This window comes from Taudactylus pleione, unplaced genomic scaffold (genome assembly GCF_031769625.1).
Source record: "Taudactylus pleione unplaced genomic scaffold, aTauple2 ptg000198l, whole genome shotgun sequence".
Lineage (NCBI taxonomy): Eukaryota > Metazoa > Chordata > Amphibia > Anura > Myobatrachidae > Taudactylus > Taudactylus pleione.
This window is the reverse complement of record NW_028284600.1, coordinates 9,007,992-9,029,670: the sequence shown is the minus strand read 5'-3', so window position 1 is coordinate 9,029,670 and position 21,679 is coordinate 9,007,992. Positions and strand designations below refer to the sequence as shown.

The 21,679-nt window shown below is 45.5% G+C and overlaps 1 protein-coding gene across 1 annotated transcript in view; it reads left to right on the top strand.

The window, feature by feature from the left end:
* The first annotated feature begins 8,904 nt into the window (after window positions 1-8,904).
* Window positions 8,905-21,679, top strand: part of LOC148518843 (disintegrin and metalloproteinase domain-containing protein 9-like) — a 92,962-nt gene continuing 80,187 nt past the window's right edge. Inside the window, exon 1 of the mRNA XM_088476897.1 lies at window positions 8,905-9,016. Coding sequence (XP_088333023.1) covers window positions 8,968-9,016 — 49 coding nt within the window. The 5' untranslated portion in view covers window positions 8,905-8,967. The remainder of the gene's footprint in view (window positions 9,017-21,679) is intronic.

The window sequence follows — 21,679 nt, the reverse complement described above, 5'->3', positions numbered from 1 at the left end:
TAGTGCCCCTATTAGTACCCCTTATGCAGTGCCCAATATACAGTGCCCCCAGTAGTTCCCAATATATAGTGCCCCTTATATAGTGCTCCCAGTAGTGTCCCTTATACAGTGCCCCCACTAGTGCCACTTATGCAGTGCCCCAGTAGTGCCCAATATACAGTGCCTCCAGTAGTGCTACTTATATAGTGCCCTTTATGCGTGCCCCTTATACAGTGTCCCAATAGTTCCCTTTATACAGTGCCCCCATTAGTACCCCTTATACAGTGCCCCCAGTAGTGCCACTTATATAGTGCCCCCAGTAGTGCCAAATATGTAGTGCCCCTCATACAGTGCCCCCAGTAGTTCCTCTTATATAGTGCCCCAAGTAGTGCCCCTTATACAGGGCTCCCAGAAGTGCTCCTTATATAGTGCCCCTTATACAAAGTAGTTTTTTATTTATTTATTGTAAGCAAAAACCTTTTATAAATACAATAGAATTTAAAAAAATGGAAGTCAGGCACATGGATACCGCCTTTTATGGATCCATTTCCGGCAGGAAGTTCCGGTTTTTAATTGAAACCAATAAAGTTTTTTAAGGTATTTAAAGACAACCTGACGCTACCTATGCCATCCTTGAAAAAGTGCGCGTGACACACGAAATGCGTTGGAGGCAATAGGTGGACCCCCCTAAAAGCATTGGACACTCCGGCGATATAGCCGTTCACTCTGCCCGCACGGACTCCGGTGACGTCATCAGCCGCGGCCGCATCAGGCTGGCAACACACAGCGGGGCAGGAGCTGAGGCCAAGCTCCAAGATCAAGCCCCCCATCTGAACCTACACGGACTGGAGAGATTGGAGGATCTCAGTCAGGGTAAGATAGGGACAGTTGTTTTTCAATGTGTGCAGCAGAGTGACTTTGTAAACGGGACCCACCATTCATAATACACTTTCCAAAAGGAGCTATAAACACCATATTAACCATTTTTCTTACAGGTACCACGCATTTATAACATACAGCGCTCGACTCCCCTATATGTTTAGACCATATCGATATTTTGACTGTCTATGTTTTGACTTTCTATGTTATGTACCAAACCCAGGGGGGGGGTACGGAATACCCGGGCCAGGGCTTGTAGGAGGGGCCAGCAAAAACCCAGGTCATCAGCTGAGGGATACACTGTCCACCTTTGCAACGCTGCTGAGGTGGACAAATGAAGCCGCACATAGTATTAGCTCTTGATGGCCCTGATTGCAACAGATGGTGTAGGAGTATCCAATAGGTTTTCCCGCCTGACTCAGATCTCAAAATGAGTCAAAACGTAATCCTCCCACTGTCGGATTCTCGAGGGTTTTGGATTATATAAAGGTCCCTGTGATCGGCGCCATTTTCACTCCGGCTGTGGAGAGTGAAGCTAGCAGACGTGTAGTCAGTGTCACTAGTGTAGTTAGTTACACTTGTCAACTTACTGTGTTGTCCATTCGGGGTCTGGGGCTGAGAGCTGCTTCTGTGTTGTCCATTAGGGGCTGGGGCTGCAGTATATAAAGGGGGTCTTCAGTGGGTGCTGCAGCTGCTGTGTCACTTGTCCTGTCAATCAAGGGGCTGCTGCTGTGTTGTTGTCCTCTCCATCAATGGGCTAGGGCTGCAGTTGATAAAGGGGTACTGTGTTGTCCAGGGGGAGTGCTCTGTCAATCAGGGGTGCTCTTCCCAGTGTAAAAAAAATAAAAGTGCTTTTTTTCTTTTGTGTGTGTGCGTTAGCAACTTAGCTGCGCTATTATTGTTTGGTAACACTGCTGGCCAGACCGCAGTTTATCATCCATGTATTTGTGACTCTGCACTGCAGGTGGTATGTCCGCACTTGGCAGGGGTGCTTTGTTGCCCATAAAGAAGGGGTGCTGACTGTGTTGTTCATCAAGGGGTTGCTGCCTCGTTCAGAGGTGCTATAGTTATTCTTGTTATACTTTTATTATTCATAATAAATCTTGCGACACTGTAAGTGGTAATGCAGTGTGTTATTCTTTACTTATTCATAAAAATCTTGTGACACTGTAGGTCATTGATACTGCAGTGTAATATTTAAAATTGGTACAAATTGACATGTGTGCTGTACCTCACTTCATTCGTGTTTGTTGATATGGAGAGCGATCAGTTGAGAGGAGAGCAGGAACCACATACTAGTGCTGGAGCTGCTGCCAGTGCCACCAGTCATGAAGATACTAGTCCATCTACATCATCTACTAATGCCAATGCCCAAGGGCATACAGGGCTTAAGTTAGGGCATCAAAAATCAAAGAACCAATCTTTTACAGTGGTAAAAAAAAAATATAAAGGGGAAAGTTAGCTGCAGAAAGACATACAATTGGCAATATGCCGTTCACCACACAAAGTGGCAAGGAGAGGCTAAGGCCTCATGACTGATGGTCCTACCTCTTATAATGATGTAAACACGTGAACATGCTGACATAGAAATAGAGGATGCTTCTGTGGAAGTGCACCAAGATGAGCAGGATACATTGTGTAGCTGACACTAATAAGGATGTTGTTAATGAGATGTTGTTTGTGTAAATCAGACAACAGTGGAAGAAACATTTGTTGCCCATAAATAAGATAAAAAACAATAATCTGCGCTATGTAAGAAAAGGGGGGGAGGAGGGGGGTAATATGAGCAGCTTGATAAAAATTGGTAAATGGTTAAAATATATATAACAAGCGCTAAATAAGTAAAAGTAAGAGAAACAAATGCAAAAATAATAAAATAAATAATGTTTACAGCCCCTTTGGGGTAGTGTGTTTGGAGCAGGTTGAAGGGAATGGGGACGCTATTTCCGTGTCCACACAAAAAGTTCCAGATCTTGGCTTGGTGAGTGATGATCTAACGCTTTCCCTGCTGTCCTCACAGACCGGGGATCTCTGCCAGCCAGATAGTGTGTTGCCGTGGTGTCGCTTGATGACATCAGACGCCCAGACGTCGTGTGGTAAACGGATGGTTCTCCCAGAAGACTTTTTTCCGCTTTGCTCCTCACTGTTCCAACGCGTTTCACGCCACTGTCGGCGCTTTGTCAAGGATGGTTGGGGCATTCCCCAGAGTGCTCCTTAAATAGGGTAACTTTATTAGTCAATTTAGGTAAAACCCGGATATTCAAAACCAGAAGTGCCGTCCAAAAGAGCGGCAACCACATGTTAGTGGAAATAATGCATTTTTTCTCTTACTATTGTGAAAAAATAAATAAAGGAAGAAGGGAAACAATTAAAAGTTATGTACCGGAGGGAAAATATTTATAGAAAAGCTTTCAGTTCTATATCAATATTAAGGCCATAAGGGTCCAAAGTTTCAAGATTATATATCCATTTTGTTTCATTTTGTAGAAGTTTTTTCACAAGGTCTTCACCTCTCCAATGTGTAGTGAATTTTTGTATACCCATAAATTTTAAGCCTTGTGGGTTGCAATTATGATGTTTGAGGAAATGTGCTGATAAATTATGGGTGGTCAAACCTCGTCTTATGTTATATAAATGTTCAGAAATTCTTACTTTGAATCTTCTTTTCGTCTGGCCTACATATTGAAGGCCACAGGGACATTCAATTAGATATATAGCGCCTTCTGTTTCGCAAGAGATGTGATCTCTAATTTTGAAATCTTTTTTATTTTTGTTTGAAATAAAATTTAGCACTGCTTTTGTTGTTGTTGTTTGATTCTTGCACCCTTTGCAATTAAGGCAATGAAAAAAACCTTTCATCTGATGTTCTTCCATGTTTTCTATTGGTAAAAGCTATTTGTTAATTCATTTTTCAGATTCTTTGCCTTCTTATAAATGACTCTGGGTTTAGTTGGGAGTATCTTTTTCACCTCCTCATCCAACATTAGTATGTGCCAATGTTTAGCTAGTATATTTTCGATTTTCTTATAATTTCCATTATACTGTGTAATAAAAATTGGTTGTCCCTCTATTTTTGATTCTCGTTGAAGTTTGTATTTAATCAGATCTTATCTTTTCAACTGTGATGCTTTTTCTAATTGATTTTGTAAAAATTGCTCATTATATCCTTTTTGTAGGAATTTTTGTTTCATTAGATCACTTTGTTCTTTAAAAGTTGAGTTTTCTGAGCAGTTTCTACTAATTCTGCGGAACTGTCCTCCCGGAATGTTCCTAATCCAATTTCGGTGATGGTTGCTATTGAAAGCTAGAGCATTATTACCATTACATTCTTTGGTGTGTGTTCTTGTTTGTACTTTATTCTCTTTTATAAAAATTTCCAGGTCTAAAAATATGACCATGTTGTTGCTGTAAGATTAAACAAATTCTAGATTGAGTCTATTGTTGTTCATATAATTAAAGAAAGCTTGTAGGTCTTCTTCACCAACGTCCCAGATGAAGAAGAGGTCGTCTATGTATGTTGACCAAAATAGAATATTCTCTTTATGGGGGTTGTTGTTCCAAATCCTTTGCTCCTCCCACCACGCCACAAACAAATTGGCGTAGCTGGGAGCAAAGGATGTCCCCATTGCAGTCCCTTTTGTTTGTAAGAAGAAATCACCATCGTACCAAAAATAATTGGGTCGTAAAATAAAGTCGATGTTGTCAATAATAAAGTTAATTTGTCTGTTCGATATTGCTGATTGAGAGGAAAGAAAATGGCGTGTTGCCTCGCATCCAAATTCATGGTCTATGACCGTGTAAAGGGATTTGATATCACTAGTGCACAGAATGAATGTCTCTTTCCATTCAATGTTGTCTATTTTTTGCAAAATGCTGGTGGTGTCCTTTAAAAAAACTTCTCTGTTTCTCTACCAGAGTTTGGAGAAAGAAATCTAAATATTTAGAAAGATTTGATGTTATTGATTTGATTCCAGAGATGATCGGCCTTCCCTGTGGCTTGTCACGGTGTTTATGTATTTTTGGCAGATGATAGAGTGTTGGTATTCTTGGATGTTTTTCAAGAATAAAATCAAATTCCTTTTTTGTTAATATTCCCATTTCTAATCCTTCTTCCAACTGTTGTGTTAGTTCTTTTTTGGAATTCTTGGGTTGGATCCTTTCTTAATCTTTTATGTCTCCTCATCTGATAGTAATCTCTTTGTTTCTGTTTCATAATCTGTTCTGTTCATCACTACCACACCTCCACCCTTATCCGCTGGTTTGATAACAATTGATGTATCTTTTTTCAGTTCTTTTAGTGCCTTTCTTTCTTCTTGGGTGAAGTTATATGTATTTCCCAATTTTTCTGGTAATTTCGAGATATCATCTTCAACTAGATGCTGAAAAGTTGATATGTGTGCCCACTTAATGTGGGCTGGGTAGAATGTTGACACTGGTTTGTATGTTGTATGATAATATTCTGATTCTGTTGTCTACTCATTTGACTTCTCCTTTGAGAAGAATTTTTTAATGCACACCTTCCTAATAAACTTTTGGGTATCAATAAAAAGGTCGAATTTGTTTATATTTGAATGGAGGGCAAATTTTAAACCCTTTTCCAATACACTGATTTGCGTGTCTGTTAATTTCTTATGACTTAAATTGAACAGAGTTTCACTTTTTTGGTTTGTCACTGTCGATTTTGATTTGTTCTTCTTTCCTCCCCTTGACCCTCTTTTCCAAAAGTTATGTTGTTTTTGCTTTTCTTTATATCCGATTTGATGTTGTCTGGCGGCTTCTCGTGTCCTCATATCATCTCTAAAAAGAACTGAAAGCTTTTCTATAAATATTTTCCCTCCAGGCACATAACTTTTACTTGTTTTCCTTTTTCCTTTATTTATTTTTTCACAATAGTAAGAGAAAAAATGCATTATTTCCACTAACATGTGGTTGCCGCTCTTTTGGACGGCACTTCCGGTTTTGAATATCCGGGTTTTACCTAAATTGACTAATAAAGTTACCCTATTTAAGGAGCACTCTGGGGAATGCCCCAACCATCCTTGACAAAGCGCCGACAGTGGCGTGAAACGCGTTGGAACAGTGAGGAGCAAAGCGGAAAAAAGTCTTCTGGGAGAACCATCTGTTTACCACACGAGGTCCGGGCGTCTAATGTCACCAAGCAGCGCCACGGCAACACACTATCTGGCTGGCAGAGATCCCCGGTCTGCGAGGACAGCAGACTTAGAGGTAGGGAAAGCGTTAGATCATCACTCACCAAGCCAAGATTTGGAACTTTTTGTGTGGACACGGAAATAGCGTCCCCATTCCCTTCAACCTGCTCCAAACAAACTACCCCAAAGGGGCTGTAAACATTATTTATTTTATTATTTTTGCATTTGTTTCTCTTACTTTTACTTATTTAGCGCTTGTTACATATATTTTAACCATTTGTTGCCCATGTTAAGGAAAAGCCCATTGTCATGCTTGGGCACAAAACAAAAAAATCCACTTCTTATGTGTGGAATTATTTCTACCCAAATACAGACAATTGTCAAGCCATCTGTACCCTTTGTAAAGCCAGAGTAAGTAGTCACCATCATCATCCAATTCCTCACCCTCATCAGTGTGTATGGCATTTTCACACAATATTAATTCGTCCCTGCTGGAATCCACCATTACAGGTGCCTCTGCAATTTTTGGATGTAATTGGCATAGAATTTGTAGTTCATTTTGAAGGACATAATCTTTTCCACATTTTAAGGAAGTAGCCTCCTAAGCCGATCACTGACAAGGTTCCTGGCTGTGCTGAAAACTCTTTCTGAGTACACACTGGAGGGTGGGCAGCTCAAGTAAAGCAAAGCCAGTTTGTGCAAGGGCCTCCAAATTGCCTTTTTTTTCCTGCCAGTAATCAAATGGACTGTCTGACATGCCTATTTGGATGCTATCATAACATTTTTTTAAATAGTCCTCAACCATTCTTTGAATAGTGATCGTATCAGATGGAGTCATGGTAGAGGTCTCATTAATTGTAGGCAATTCTTTTAGACCCGACCAGATGTCAAAACTTTGTTGTATTGACTCATCTGCATCACCAGTGGTTTTTTTGGGAAAGTTTTGTTTTTCCTCGGCAGATGCACTTTCAGGAGAAACTGAAGGAGAAGCCATCGCTGCATCACATGCCACTTGAGCTGACAATTTGCTTACCAACAGCTCTTTGCATCTCTTCAGATCTGTGTCCGTTGGGAAGAAAGACACAACGTATGACTTAAACCTTGGTTCTTTAATCTTGCTTTTGCTCTGTTCAGCTTGTCCACATATCTGTGGTTAAATGGACAGTAGGTACATCGGCATTTTGGAGGCCACTATTAAGTTTTTTTTAATGTCCCTGTACAGGTTGGGAATTGCTATTCTAGTGAAGTGGAATCTAGATGGGATTTGGTAGCGGGAACACAGGGCCTCAATTAACTGTCTAAAACCCACTGCATTATTGGCAAATATTGGACACACATCTTATACCAGCATAGATATTATGGCGTCAGTGATTCACTGTGCAACTGGGTCATACTTGCTCCCTTTTGCAAAAGATTGTTTAACAGTCAATTGTTTTTTAAAGTACTACTACTAGTCTTCCTGGTCTCCTTCTGGGATGAAAATCCACTCCCAGCAGCAGCAGGCATAGTGCTCAAGGATTCTTCTGGGGCAAGGACTGATGTGGATGATTTAAATATTATTTGCAAATGCCTCTCCTCACTAATAAATTTGCTTCGAAATCAAAAAATGAAATGAAATTTACTACTAATCAAATCTTTCTTTCCCTGCCTTTAACTACATACATACTCCAACTCCATCAGGCCTCTTGAATAATAAAAACATTTGTTTCCTGATGTGCCATGTTGGAAGTTGAACTGCCACAGCTGCTGAAATCTTTGACATGCGGTTGCTGAATGCCAAAAATGTCCAGAAATGTGTGGCCACAGACAGCATCTCCTGCATGAACCTTTAATTTTAAAACATATTCTGACCACCAATTTGATTTTGTGGGCAAAACATGGGACATATTGTTCACCCATGCTCTCCCCTTCTCCCTCATAAATTTGCTTCGGAATCAAAAACATTTAATTAAATTTACTACCTGTCCCTGCCTTCAACTACATACATACTCCGTCTTCCTCAGGCCTCTTGATTAATGAATACATATGTTTCCTTATGTGCCATGTTGGAAGTTGAACTGCCACGTGTTTGTGCCATCCACTGCTACTTATTAGCTTAGTCAGCCTGCTATCTTGGTGCACAAACCGGATGAAAACGATATTGTGAGCTATGAGGTGGTCAAAATTGACTGGAAATGAGTGGAAATTAATGTTATTGAGGTTAATAACAAATAACAGGTTAGGAACACAAATTATGTGATTATAGCAGTTTTTATTTAAAAAAAAACATTTAAAAATACAGATCCGAAACCAAAATACACAAGGGCGGTTTTGGAAAAACCAATAAAGATCCAAAACACGAAGGAGATACAGATCCAAAACCAAAACACAGGGGTCGGCGCACACCCTAGTGGTAACCTGAAGTGATCCCTATTATTATTCTCCACATGCTCTTATTGTTTTTGGTGATTTTGTAATAAAGTATCTTAATTGCCCTATGGAATGCCCGCTTCATTCCTTTCGTTCTTTGTGCCTGGGGGAAGGAGCAGGCATATGCAATGTGAAGCCACAGGTCTTGGATATTCTCAGTGTGGCTGGACACTCTTGGATAAGTGAAGAGAAAGTCACTTTTACAGGTGACACTAGAACACCATCAGTGTAGTATTTATTTATTGTTATTGTACATTTGAACATAGTGAAAGCACCATCATTTTCATTGATATGTATTACACTAAAAAAAACTTGCTTGACTACCTGAGTCATGCTGTCAGCTTTAGTAAGCTACTTGCCAGACTGGTTAGAGTACATGCCTGAGAAGCTGACGGAATGCTTACGTGTTGGTTGTATTACCGTTCTCTGCTTATTTCAGAGGAGTGCTGAGATCGGGCTTTTCTGGTTTTCAATAAGGGAGTGTGACACAATGCAACAGACCGCCTTTGTCATGAGTGGCCAGGAAAGCTAGCACTATCTATCTCCAGACATGTGGGCACGGAGGCCACAGCTTGCCCTTCTGTTTCTCCTGGTGTGGGGTGAGTTACTTTGGACTGGGGTTACTGATAATTCACGTAGCGATAAATTAGTGTTATGTGTGAGAATAGAATGAATTGGGAATATATCGAATGCAGCAGCTTAGTGTCACTGTGACCATATTGGGCAAACAGTTATGTCTGTGAAATTATTTTCCCACAGTCTTCCATTAAGTATTAACACAGGATGGTACGCAAAGGATTCCCTGTAGTGATCCGCATGCTCTTGCTCCTGACAGTTGTATAGACAGGCATATACAGGGGCTCATTGGGCCAGATGTACTAAGCCTTGGAGAATGTTAAAGTGGAGAGAGATAAAGTACCACCCAATCAGCTCCTAACTGTAATCTTTCAAACACAGCCTGTAAAGTGACAGTTAGGAGTTAATTGGCTGGTACTTTATCTATCTCCACTTTAACACTATCCGAAGTTTAGTACATTTCCCCCTCTGAGTCGGACATATCTGCCACTGTTATTCTGTACGGCCGCAGTAGCCTGCTTTCTACCATATGCTGACGCCACCATGCCACCTGCCTATGCTGGTTATCCCTCCACCTTCATGCAGATAGCTTTGCAGCGTCATTAATATCAGGTCTTACACCCACCCTATGCTGGATGCAAGAGATCCTTCTGAAACAGTTGTCCTATCGCCGTCCGGAAATTGACCTATAGTCACATGATGCACCCAGGAAGCGGTACAGTTCTGCGCGATCACATGGTGGTAACCGCCCAGAAATGTCCATGTCACGGAAAAGAATGGTGCGACAAGAGTTAGATCAGATCGTACGTTCATTCAATTTCCATCCATGTACCTATGCATGGTACGACTGTGGTGCATGTGCAGTCTGCGATTGCTTTCTATGGCGCGTGCGTAGTCTGCGATTGCTTTCTATGGTAAATGTACAGTCTGCGATTGCTTTCTATGGCACGTGCGCATTCTGCGATCGCTTTCTACGCCATGTGTGCTGTCTGCGATTGCTTTCTACGGTGAATGTGCTGTCTGCGATTGCTTTCTACTGCACGTACTCAGTCTGTGATTGCATTCTACGGCAAGTGCTCAGGGCCTGATTCAGAGCCGGACGCTATTTGCGCTCGCTCAGAAAAAGGGGCTGGCTATTTAAAGTGAGCGCTCGCTTTTTGCGGTCTCACGACGCCTCTATGTCTGAGTGAGCGAACGAAAAATGCGCTCGCTATTTTGTAGAGACGCCCCCTGGCCGCTCATATCCTACGTCATCTCCGCTATTTATTAGATTAATCGAGTACATCGAAAGGCGTCTGAACTGCTCGCAGTGCTTGTGGTTGGATTTTCCTACCGCAATCATGCGAGCAGTTCAGGCTAAGAGACAACCAAGTGACGTGGTCGATGACGCTGCTTTGTTAATTATGCACACCCTTAAAACGCCCGTTTTGACCGTTTGGCACGCCTGCGTTCGGATCTCCACTCCCCGTTTTCAAGCACCTTCCCCTGTTACCACCCACAAACGCCTCATCCTGTCACTCAAATTAGCAGGCACTCGCTATTTTGTGAGCAGACGATTTCCGACCGCAATGACTGATTGGCGCATGCGCATTACGACCCATACGCATGCGCAGTTGTGCGAACATCGCTCGGAGCGAACGAGCGGCGGCTTACGAGCGGCTCTGAATCAGGCCCACAGTCTGCGATTGCTTCTACAGTGAATGCGCAGTGATTGCTTTCTACTGCACGTGCTCAGTCTGCGATCGCTTTCTACGCCATGTGTGCTGTCTGCAATCGCTTTCTACGGCACGTGCTCAGTCTGCGATTGCTTTCTGCAGTGAATGCACAGTCGGCGATTGCTTTCTGCAGTGAATGCGCAGTCTGCAATTGCTTTCTATGGCACGTGCGCAGCCTGCGACTGCTTTCTACGGTGAATGCGCAGTCTACGATTGCTTTCTACAGCACGTGCTCTGTCTGCGATTGCTTTCTCGGTGAATGTACAGTCTGCAGGATCCATCCACATTTGGACTTGTGTCTGACTCTGAATTGACCCTAAAATTTAAATGGAAGACACAGCCGCACTGACATGAGTATTATCTCACAGTTACCTGGCGCAGAGCACATGCACTGTTATTAAGCAGCGATTTGTAGCATCACATTTCTGTCTACGCATCACCAGAAAGAGAAATAAACTCGCTGTATTTTAGCAAAGACTTTCAGCGGTGGAAAAATTGCTCATGAAAACAAACTTTCTGCTTGACAAATCGGAAGTATGACCCTACGCTTAGAAATACATACTGGACCTGATTCAGACACGGACTCAATGCCAATGTTTTCGCAGTTGGCCGCAATTGATATAAGATGGCGGTTATAGTGTGGATTTCTGCGCAGAATGATTGACAGGTAGTGAGCATTTCTGGGAGGTAATGATGGGGATGGCTAATCATACGCAGATGGGACCGTTTTGGGAACGCGTCACTGCCAGCAACTGCGTTACTGAAAGCAGTGGTACTGGCCCCGGCGTCTTAGCTCCAACCGACATTCTGAGCAACCATAGGGTTCCTCAGAGGGACGATGGTGCGTCTTTATACGTAAGCGGCGTATCAAAGACGCAGCCGATGGGTGTATCTGTACAAATCTCCGCTGCTGCGACATTAGCATATTTTCTCAATTCCGACGGGATTTGCATCCAGCTTTTAATCAGGCCCATAAGCACTTGGCTGCTATGTGATACTGGGGTCTATGGACCTCATTCAGAGCCGGACGCTATTTGCGCTCGCTCGTTCAGAAAATAGGGGTGGCTATTCCAATGAACCGTTCGCTCTTTGCGGTCTGTTTACGCCTCTAGGTCTGAACGAGCGAACAAAACTTGCGGTCGTTTTTTGGAAAACTACGCCCCCTGGCCGCTCGCATCCTACGTCATGTCCGCTATTTATTAGATTAATCGAGTACATCGACCAGCGTATGAACTGCTCGCTATTCTTGTGGTTGGTTTTTCCTAACGCAATCATGAGAGCAGTTCTGACTATAAAATAACCCAGTGACGTGGTCAATGACGCTGCTGTATTAATTATGCACACCCTTAAAACGCCCGTTTTGACCTTTAAGCACGCCTACGTTTGGATCTCCACTCCCCGTTTTCAAGCACCTTCCCCCGTTACCACCCACATACGCCTCCTCCTGTCACTCAAAATAGCAGGCATTCACTATTTAGCGAACAAACGATTTTCGGCCGCACTGACTGGTTCGCGCATGCGTTTTACGATCCGTACGCATGCGCAGTTGTGCAAACATCGCTCGGAACGAACGAGCGGCCGCTTACGAGCGGCTCTAAATCAGGCCCTATGTACTAAGCCTTGGATGGAGGTAAAGTGGACAGGGATAAAGTACCAACCAACCAGCTCCTAACTGTAATTTTTCAAACACAGCCTGTGACATGGCAGTTAGGAGCTGATTGTTTGGTACTTTATCTCCGTTCACTTTATCTCTCTCCAAGGGATATAGGGCCTGATTCAGAGCCGAACGCTCTGACCAGAGCGCTCGCTCTGAGTCAGGGCCCTCCTCCATGAAAATGGAGCGGCCTCCTGGCCGCTCGCATAGCTGTGGGTGACCACCCACAGCATATGTGAGCGTCCATGATGATGGTCGCGATGGTCTTGACCATAGCGACCATCGGGCTTGCGACGGAGACCCTGCGGTAGGGTCTCGCTGCCGCAAGCCCAGGAGTGATTTTGGCTCTATCAGAGCCAAAATCACTCCCACTGACATCACTAGTGATGTCAGTGGGGCGGGCTTCAGACGGTAGGCGTTCCCATGGGAACGCCTCCGTCTGGCAGGCACGCCCCCGGCACGCCCACCAAAGGGGGCGTTCTGTCACTCAACATCGACAGCACGCCCCCTTTGGTGCGAGACCCGGAGCGATGGAGAGCCCGTCGCTCGCCGGGTCTCGCGCATGCGCACGACAGAGCTCCCTCCGTCCTGCGCATGCACAGTGGGGGAACATCGACCCGCTTGCGAGCGTCCTGCGCTCGCGAGCGTCTCTGAATGACCCCCATATTTACTAAAGGTCGATTTTTTGGCTGATTTTGTATTTTGGGGTCTAATTCACACATTTTATTAACAGATGATATTTGACATAATTTTTTTAAACAATGTCAAAAATTATCTGTTAGTAAATGTGTGATTTAGTGGATTATTTACTATTTATTCGTTTGTTTCTTGATTTGGGTCGATGTTTGGTCGATTTTGTGTTTCAGGGTGTATAATCACACATTTACATATAGTAAATGTGTGATCTAGACCCTGAAGCACAAAATCAACCAAAAATAGACCAAAATCGACTTTTAGTAAATATACCCCCAAGGCTTAGTACTATACACCCGTATTTTTTAGAATGGCGTCACATTGTGCTGGGAGAGGCTCCGATACCTCCTGAGGTCATCCCTTCATACATCTAGAGAAGATTCATTTTTGTGGGTAGTCCTACAAAGTTACTTTTATAAATATGCCCCAACATCATATATACGGTTACTATGGTAGTCACATGCTGTGCCAGTCTCTGACATACTTGCCTACCCTCCCGATTTGGTCGGGAGCCTCACGAAAATCGGGTGCCGCTCCCGACCTCCTGGGAAGGCAGGCAAACCTCCCGGGCACCTGCGACCTGTCCGTTCCCCCCTGCACTTACTATAATAATCCCGGCAGCGGAGGGGCCGGTGACGCGATTCGCGCTGAATCGTGTCATCGTGGCCCGCCCCCTGCTGCACAATGCCATTAATAACGGCATTGTGTAGAGGGGCGGAGCCGCGATGATGCAATCGCGATGCCATGCCCCCATGCTCCGCCCCAAAATGTTCGTCGCCGCCGGGACACACCCCCTTTTCGCCGCATCCCGCCCCCCGCCGACCAAGCCCGACAGCTCCCTCCTGGAAGAAGGGAGTGAAATGTCGGCATGTATGGTCTCTGAGGATGTGTCTTAGTAGGAAGCCAATCGGCTACGGCAATAGATCCCCTTCAGTTTGTGTACGGTGACGTCATCAGCCAGTGTCTAACGTCGTTCCCTACCATCCAAATGGGCACAGAGGGGGAATATATTCCTGTGGCGAGTGAAGTGAGCCACCGTGCCCGCAGTCTGGCGAGCAAAGCAAGCCCACAAGGGACCATGGGCCTGATTCAGAGTAGGGGTGTGCACCGGCCACTTTTCGTGTTTTGTGTTTTGGTTTTGGATCTGGATCTTTCTTCGTGTTTTGGATCTGGATTGGTTTTGCCAAAACCACCCTTCCGTGTTTTGGGTTCTGGGTTTTGTGTTTTGGATCTGTATTTTTTTTTTAAAAAGCATAAAAACAGCTAAAATCACAGAATTTGTTGGTTTCTCTGCTCCTATGCTATTATTAACCTCAATAACCTTAATTTCCACTCATTTCCAGTCTATTCTGAACACCTCACACCTCACAATAGTGTTTTCATGTCCAAAAGGTTGCACCGAGGTAGCTGGATGACTATGCTAAGCGACACGAGTGGGCGGCACAAACACGTGACCCATCTAGGAGTGACACTGCAGTGGCAGACAGGATGGCAGTTAGAAAAACTAGGCCCCAAACTGTACATAATGCAAAGAAAAAAAAGAAGTGCAAGATGGAATTGTCCTTGGGCCCTCCCACCCACCCTTATGTTGTATAAACAGGACATGCACACTTTAACAAATCAATCATTTCAGCGCCAGGGTCTGCCACACAACTGTGGCTGAAATGATTGGTTCGTTTGGGCCCCCACAAAACAAGCTGGCAATTAATGTGTCCCTGCACAAACTGGCTCTACGGAGGCAAGATGTCATCCTCATCCTCCTCATCCACCGATTCCTCACCCTCTTCAGTGTGTACATCCTCATCCTCACAAAGTATTAACTCGTCCCCACTTGAATCCACCACCACAGGTCCCTCTGTACCTTCTGGAGGCTGGTCTCCCTGGAAGAGCTGATAATTCATTTTGATGAACATCATCTTCTCCACATTCTGTGGAAGCAACCTCCTACGCCTTTCGCTGACAAGGTTCCCGGCTGCACTAAACACTCTTTCGGAGTACACACTGGAGGGGGGGCAACTCAGGTAAAATAGAGCCAGCTTGTACAGGGGCCTCCAAATTGCCTCTTTTTCCTGCCAGTACAGGTATGGACTGTCTGACATGCCTACTTGGATGCTGTCACCGATGTAATCCTCCACCATTCTGTCAATGGTGACAGTATCATATGCAGTGACAGTAGACATGTCAGAAATTGTTGCCAGGTCCTTCAGTCCGGACCAGATGTCCAAACTTGGTCCTGCCTGCCCTGCATCACCGCCAGCGGGTTGCTTAGGATACCTAAGTTTTTTCCTGGCAGCCCCAGTTGCGGGAGAAAATGAAGAAGGAGCCGTTGACGTGTCACGTTCCGCTTCAGCTGACAGTGTGTTCACCAGCAGGTCTTTGCACCTCTGCAGGCTTGTGTCGGCCGGAAAGAGAGACACCACATAGGCTTTAAACCTAGGATCAAGCACGGTGGCCAAAATGTAGTGGTCTGATTTCAACAGATTGACCACCCTGGAATCCTGGCAAAGCGAATGAAGGGCTTCATCCACAAGTCCCACATGCCGAGCGGAATCGCTCCGTCTTAGCTCCTCCTTCACTTTCTCCAGCTGCTTCTGCAAAAGCCTGATGAGGGGAATGACCTGACTCAAGCTGGCTGTGTCTGAACTGACTTCACGTGTGGCAAGTTCGAAGGGCTGGAGAACCTTGCACAACACGGAAATCATTCTCCACTGCGCTTGAGTCAGGTGCATACCCCCTCCTTTGCCTATGTCATAGGTGGATGTATAGGCTTGTATGGCCTTTTGCTGCTCCTCCATCCTCTGAAGCATATAGAGGGTTGAGTTCCACCGCGTCACAACCTCTTGCTTCAGGTGATGGCGGGGCAGGTTCAAGAGTGTTTGCTGGCGCTCCAGTCTTCGGCACGCAGTCGCTGAATGGCGAAAGTGGCCAGAAATTTTTCGGGCCACCCAAAGCGTCTCCTGCACGCCCCTGTCGCTTTTCAGAAAATTCTGCACCACCAAGTTTATTGTGTGAGCAAAACATGGGACGTGCTGGAATTTGCCCAGATGTAATGCCCGCACAATATTGGTGGCGTTGTCAGATATCACAAATCCCCAGGAGAGTCTAAGTGGGGTAAGCCACTGGGCGATGATTTCCCTCAGTTTCTCTAAGAGGTTGTCGGCGGTGTGCCTCTTACTGAAACCGGTGATACACAGCGTAGCCTGCCTTGTAACGAGCTGGCGTTTCTGAGATGCTGCTACTGGTGACGCTGCTGCTGTTGCTGCGTAAGGTGATACATCTACCCAGTGGGCTGTCACAGTCATATAGTCCTTAGTCTGCCCTGTTCCACTTGTCCACATGTCCGTGGTTAAGTGGACATTGTGTACAACGGCATTTTTCAGGACACTGAGTACACTTTTTCTGACGTTTCTGTACAGTCTCGGTATCGCCTGCCTAGTGAAGTGGAATCTAGACGGGATTTGGAACCGGGGACACACTACCTCCATCAATTGTCTAAATCCCACTGCACTAATGGCGGATACCGGACGCACGTCTAACACCAACATAGCAGTCAAGGCCTCAGTTATACGTTTTGCTTCAGGATGACTGCTGTCGTACTTCATCCTCCTCGCTAAGGACTGTTGGAGGGTCAATTGTTTAGTAAAAGTAGTGGTGTTCCTACTTCCTCTCTGGGATGATGAACGACTCCCAGCAGCAGCAACAGCAGCAGCGGCAGCAGTAGGCGTAGCAATGCAGGATCCTCCAGAGGAATCCCGGATAGGAGAGTCAGTCATGCCAGTGACATGGCCTGCAGGACTACTTCCGATCCTGACTAAGGAGGAAATTGACGAGGAGGGAGTTGACGGTGTGGTTTGCAGGCGCTTGGATACAACAGGACAACGGGATTTAGGTGTCCCTGGACTGCTTACGGTCTTAGCCAAAGTTTCTGAACTTGACAGTAACTTTTTATGAACGCGCTGCAGGTGCCGTATAAGGGAGGATGTTCCTAGGTGGTTGACGTCCCTACCCCTACTTATTTCACCTTTACATATGGTACATATGGCAAGACAGTTGTTGTCCGGATTTGGATAGAAATATTGCCAGACCAAAGAGGTGGAATGTTTGGTCTTCTGCCCAGGCATGACCGTGATGGGCTTTTTCATCCCACGGACAACAACTGTCTCCCCCGGAGCCTGATTTAAACAAACCACATCACCATCAGAATCCTCCTCGCCAACTTCCTCCTCAGCGCCAGCTACACCAGTATCCTCATCCTGTTGTACTTCAACAGTGACATCTTCAATTTGCATATCAGCAAGTGGACTGTGGGTGCTCCTTTCAGCACTTGCAGGGGGCGTGCAAATGGTGGAAAGAGCCACCTCTTCCCGTCCAGTGCTGGGAAGGTCAGGCATCGCAACCACCACCACACTTGGACTCTCCTTGGGGATTTGTGATATCTTCTTAGAAAGCACAGTTCTTCGCTGTGCTTTTGCCAGCTTAACTCTTTTGATTTTTTTAGTGGGAGGAGGGCTTCCATCGTCATGTGAAGCTGAACCACTAGTCATGAACATACTAGGGATCGGCCTTAGCCGTTCCTTGCCACTCCGTGTCGTAAATGGCATATTGGCAAGTTTACGTTTCTCTTCAGCTGATTTAAATGTCTTTTTCAAGGTCATTTTCCTGAACTTTGCCATTTGGGATTGTATGTGCCCTCTACTATGACATTGGGCATCGGCCTTGGCAGACGACGTTGATGGCATGTTATCGTCTATGTCATGACTAGTGGCAGCAGCTTCAGCACTAGGAGGAAGTGGTTCTTGATCTTTCTCTATTTTATTTTTATCGGAGAAAGTTTGGTCCTCCATTTATGTTATATCGATTTGATATATACGTGCGGCTAAACACAGAAAATAATTTTTTTTTTGGTTTGGACTGGACTGTACTTTGTGGGTTACAGCACCCTTTAACGGTCAAGCCAGCCGGCCCTTTACTTATGACACAGGCGCACTCTTGGCACTACTTTGTTGATGCACGTGCGGCTACTGCGCACACAATTCACAAACACAGAAAATAATTTTTTTTTGGTTTGGACTGGAGTGTACTTTTGGGGGTTACAGCACCCTTAACGGTCAAGCCAGCCGGTCCTTTACTTATGACACAGGCGCACGCTTGGCACTACTTTGTTGATGCACGTGCGGCTACTGCGCACACAATTCACAAACACAGAAAATAATTTTTTTTTGGTTTGGACTGGAGTGTACTTTCGGGGGTTACAGCACCCTTTAACGGTCAAGCCAGCCGGCCCTTTACTTATGACACAGGCGCACGCTTGGCACTACTTTGTTGATGCACGTGCGGCTACTGCGCACACAATTCACAAACACAGAAAATAATTTTTTTTTGGTTTGGACTGGAGTGTACTTTCGGGGGTTACAGCACCCTTTAACGGTCAAGCCAGCCGGCCCTTTACTTATGACACAGGCGCACGCTTGGCACTACTTTGTTGATGCACGTGCGGCTACTGCGCACACAATTCACAAACACAGAAAATAATTTTTTTTTTGGTTTGGACTTGAGTGTACTTTGGGGGTTACAGCACCCTTTAACGGTAAAGCCAGCCGGCCCTTTACTTATGACACAGGCGCACACTTGGCACTACTTTGTTGATGCACGTGCGGCTACTGCGCACACAATTCACAAACACAGAAAATAATTTTTTTTTTGGTTTGGACTTGAGTGTACTTTGGGGGTTACAGCACCCTTTAACGGTCAAGCCAGCCGGCCCTTTACTTATGACACAGGCGCACACTTGGCACTACTTTGTTGATGCACGTGTGGCTACTGCGCACACAATTCACAAACACAGAAAATAATTTTTTTTTGGTTTGGACTGGAGTGTACTTTCGGGGGTTACAGCACCCTTTAACGGTCAAGCCAGCCGGCCCTTTACTTATGACACAGGCGCACGCTTGGCACTACTTTGTTGATGCACGTGCGGCTACTGCGCACACAATTCACAAACACAGAAAATAATTTTTTTTTTGGTTTGGACTTGAGTGTACTTTGGGGGTTACAGCACCCTTTAACGGTCAAGCCAGCCGGCCCTTTACTTATGACACAGGCGCACACTTGGCACTACTTTGTTGATGCACGTGCGGCTACTGCGCACACAATTCACAAACACAGAAAATAATTTTTTTTTTGGTTTGGACTTGAGTGTACTTTGGGGGTTACAGCACCCTTTAACGGTCAAGCCAGCCGGCCCTTTACTTATGACACAGGCGCACACTTGGCACTACTTTGTTGATGCACGTGCGGCTACTGCGCACACAATTCACAAACACAGAAAATAATTTTTTTTTGGTTTGGACTGGAGTGTACTTTCGGGGGTTACAGCACCCTTTAACGGTCAAGCCAGCCGGCCCTTTACTTATGACACAGGCGCACGCTTGGCACTACTTTGTTGATGCACGTGCGGCTACTGCGCACACAATTCACAAACACAGAAAATAATTTTTTTTTTGGTTTGGACTGGAGTGTACTTTGGGGGTTACAGCACCCTTTAACGGTCAAGCCAGCCGGCCCTTTACTTATGACACAGGCGCACGCTTGGCACTACTTTGTTGATGCACGTGCGGCTACTGCGCACACAATTCACAAACACAGAAAATAATTTTTTTTTTGGTTTGGACTGGAGTGTACTTTCGGGGGTTACAGCACCCTTAACGGTCAAGCCAGCCGGCCCTTTACTTATGACACAGGCGCACGCTTGGCACTACTTTGTTGATGCACGTGCGGCTACTGCGCACACAATTCACAAACACAGAAAATATTTTTTTTGGTTTGGACTGGAGTGTACTTTGGGGGTTACAGCACCCTTTAACGGTCAAGCCAGCCGGCCCTTTACTTATGACACAGGCGCACGCTTGGCACTACTTTGTTGATGCACGTGCGGCTACTGCGCACACAATTCACAAACACAGAAAATAATATTTTTTTTGGTTTGGACTGGAGTGTACTTTGGGGGTTACAGCACCCTTTAACGGTCAAGCCAGCCGGCCCTTTACTTATGACACAGGCGCACGCTTGGCACTACTTTGTTGATGCACGTGCGGCTACTGCGCACACAATTCACAAACACAGAAAATAATTTTTTTTTTGGTTTGGACTGGAGTGTACTTTGGGGGTTACAGCACCCTTTAACGGTCAAGCCAGCCGGCCCTTTACTTATGACACAGGCGCACGCTTGGCACTACTTTGTTGATGCACGTGCGGCTACTGCGCACACAATTCACAAACAGAAAATAATTTTTTTTTTGGTTTGGACTGGAGTGTACTTTCGGGGGTTACAGCACCCTTAACGGTCAAGCCAGCCGGCCCTTTACTTATGACACAGGTGCACGCTTGGCACTACTTTGTTGATGCACGTGCGGCTACTGCGCACACAATTCACAAACACAGAAAATAATTTTTTTTTTGGTTTGGACTGGAGTGTACTTTCGGGGGTTACAGCACCCTTAACGGTCAAGCCAGCCGGCCCTTTACTTATGACACAGGCGCACGCTTGGCACTACTTTGTTGATGCACGTGCGGCTACTGCGCACACAATTCACAAACACAGAAAATAATTTTTTTTTGGGTTTGGACTGGAGTGTACTTTCGGGGGTTACAGCACCCTTAACGGTCAAGCCAGCCGGCCCTTTACTTATGACACAGGCGCACGCTTGGCACTACTTTGTTGATGCACGTGCGGCTACTGCGCACACAATTCACAAACACAGAAAATATATTATTTTTTTAGCACTTGGGGGGAGCACCCCTGATGGACAGAGCACCCCCTGGACAACACTACAGCACTCCTTTAGGACTGGGACACTGCACAGGACTTTGGAGTGGACACAGCCCCTATGGAGAACTGACTGCACAACACAGTCCAGCCAGCCCCTATGGACTTTGAAGTAGTGGACACAGCCCCTATTAACAACAGCAGCACAGCACAACACAGCCAGCCCCTATGGACTTTGAAGTAGTGGACAACAGCAGCACTACACTACACTACACTACACAGCCCTAACTCCCACCCTCCCTCTTCACTGTCCACAGCCGAGTGAGAAAATGGCGCCGACGCGGGTACCTTATATAGGATCCAAAACCCGCGAGACTCGGAAGGCGGGATGATGACGTTTTGCCTCGATTTCAGATCCGAGTCAGGCGGGAAAAGTCGAGCCTGACTCGGATCGGACTCGGATCGGGGGGGGCTCGGGGGGGTTCGGATTTCAGAAATCCGAAAACGCTCACCCCTAATTCAGAGCCGCTCGTAAGCGGCCGCTCATTCGTTCCGAGCGATGTTTGCACAACCGCGCATGCGTACGGATCGTAATACGCATGCGCGAACCAATCAGTGCGGCCGAAAATCGTTTGTTCGCTAAATAGCGAATGCCTGCTATTTTGAGTGACAGGAGGAGGCGTATGTGGGTGGTAACAGGGGAAGGTGCTTGAAAACGGGGAGTGGAGATCAGAACGCAGGCGTGCTTAAAGGTCAAAACGGGCGTTTTATGGGTGTGCATAATTAATACAGCAGCATCATTGACCACGTCACTGGGTTATTTTATAGTCAGAACTGCTCGCATGATTGCGTTAGGAAA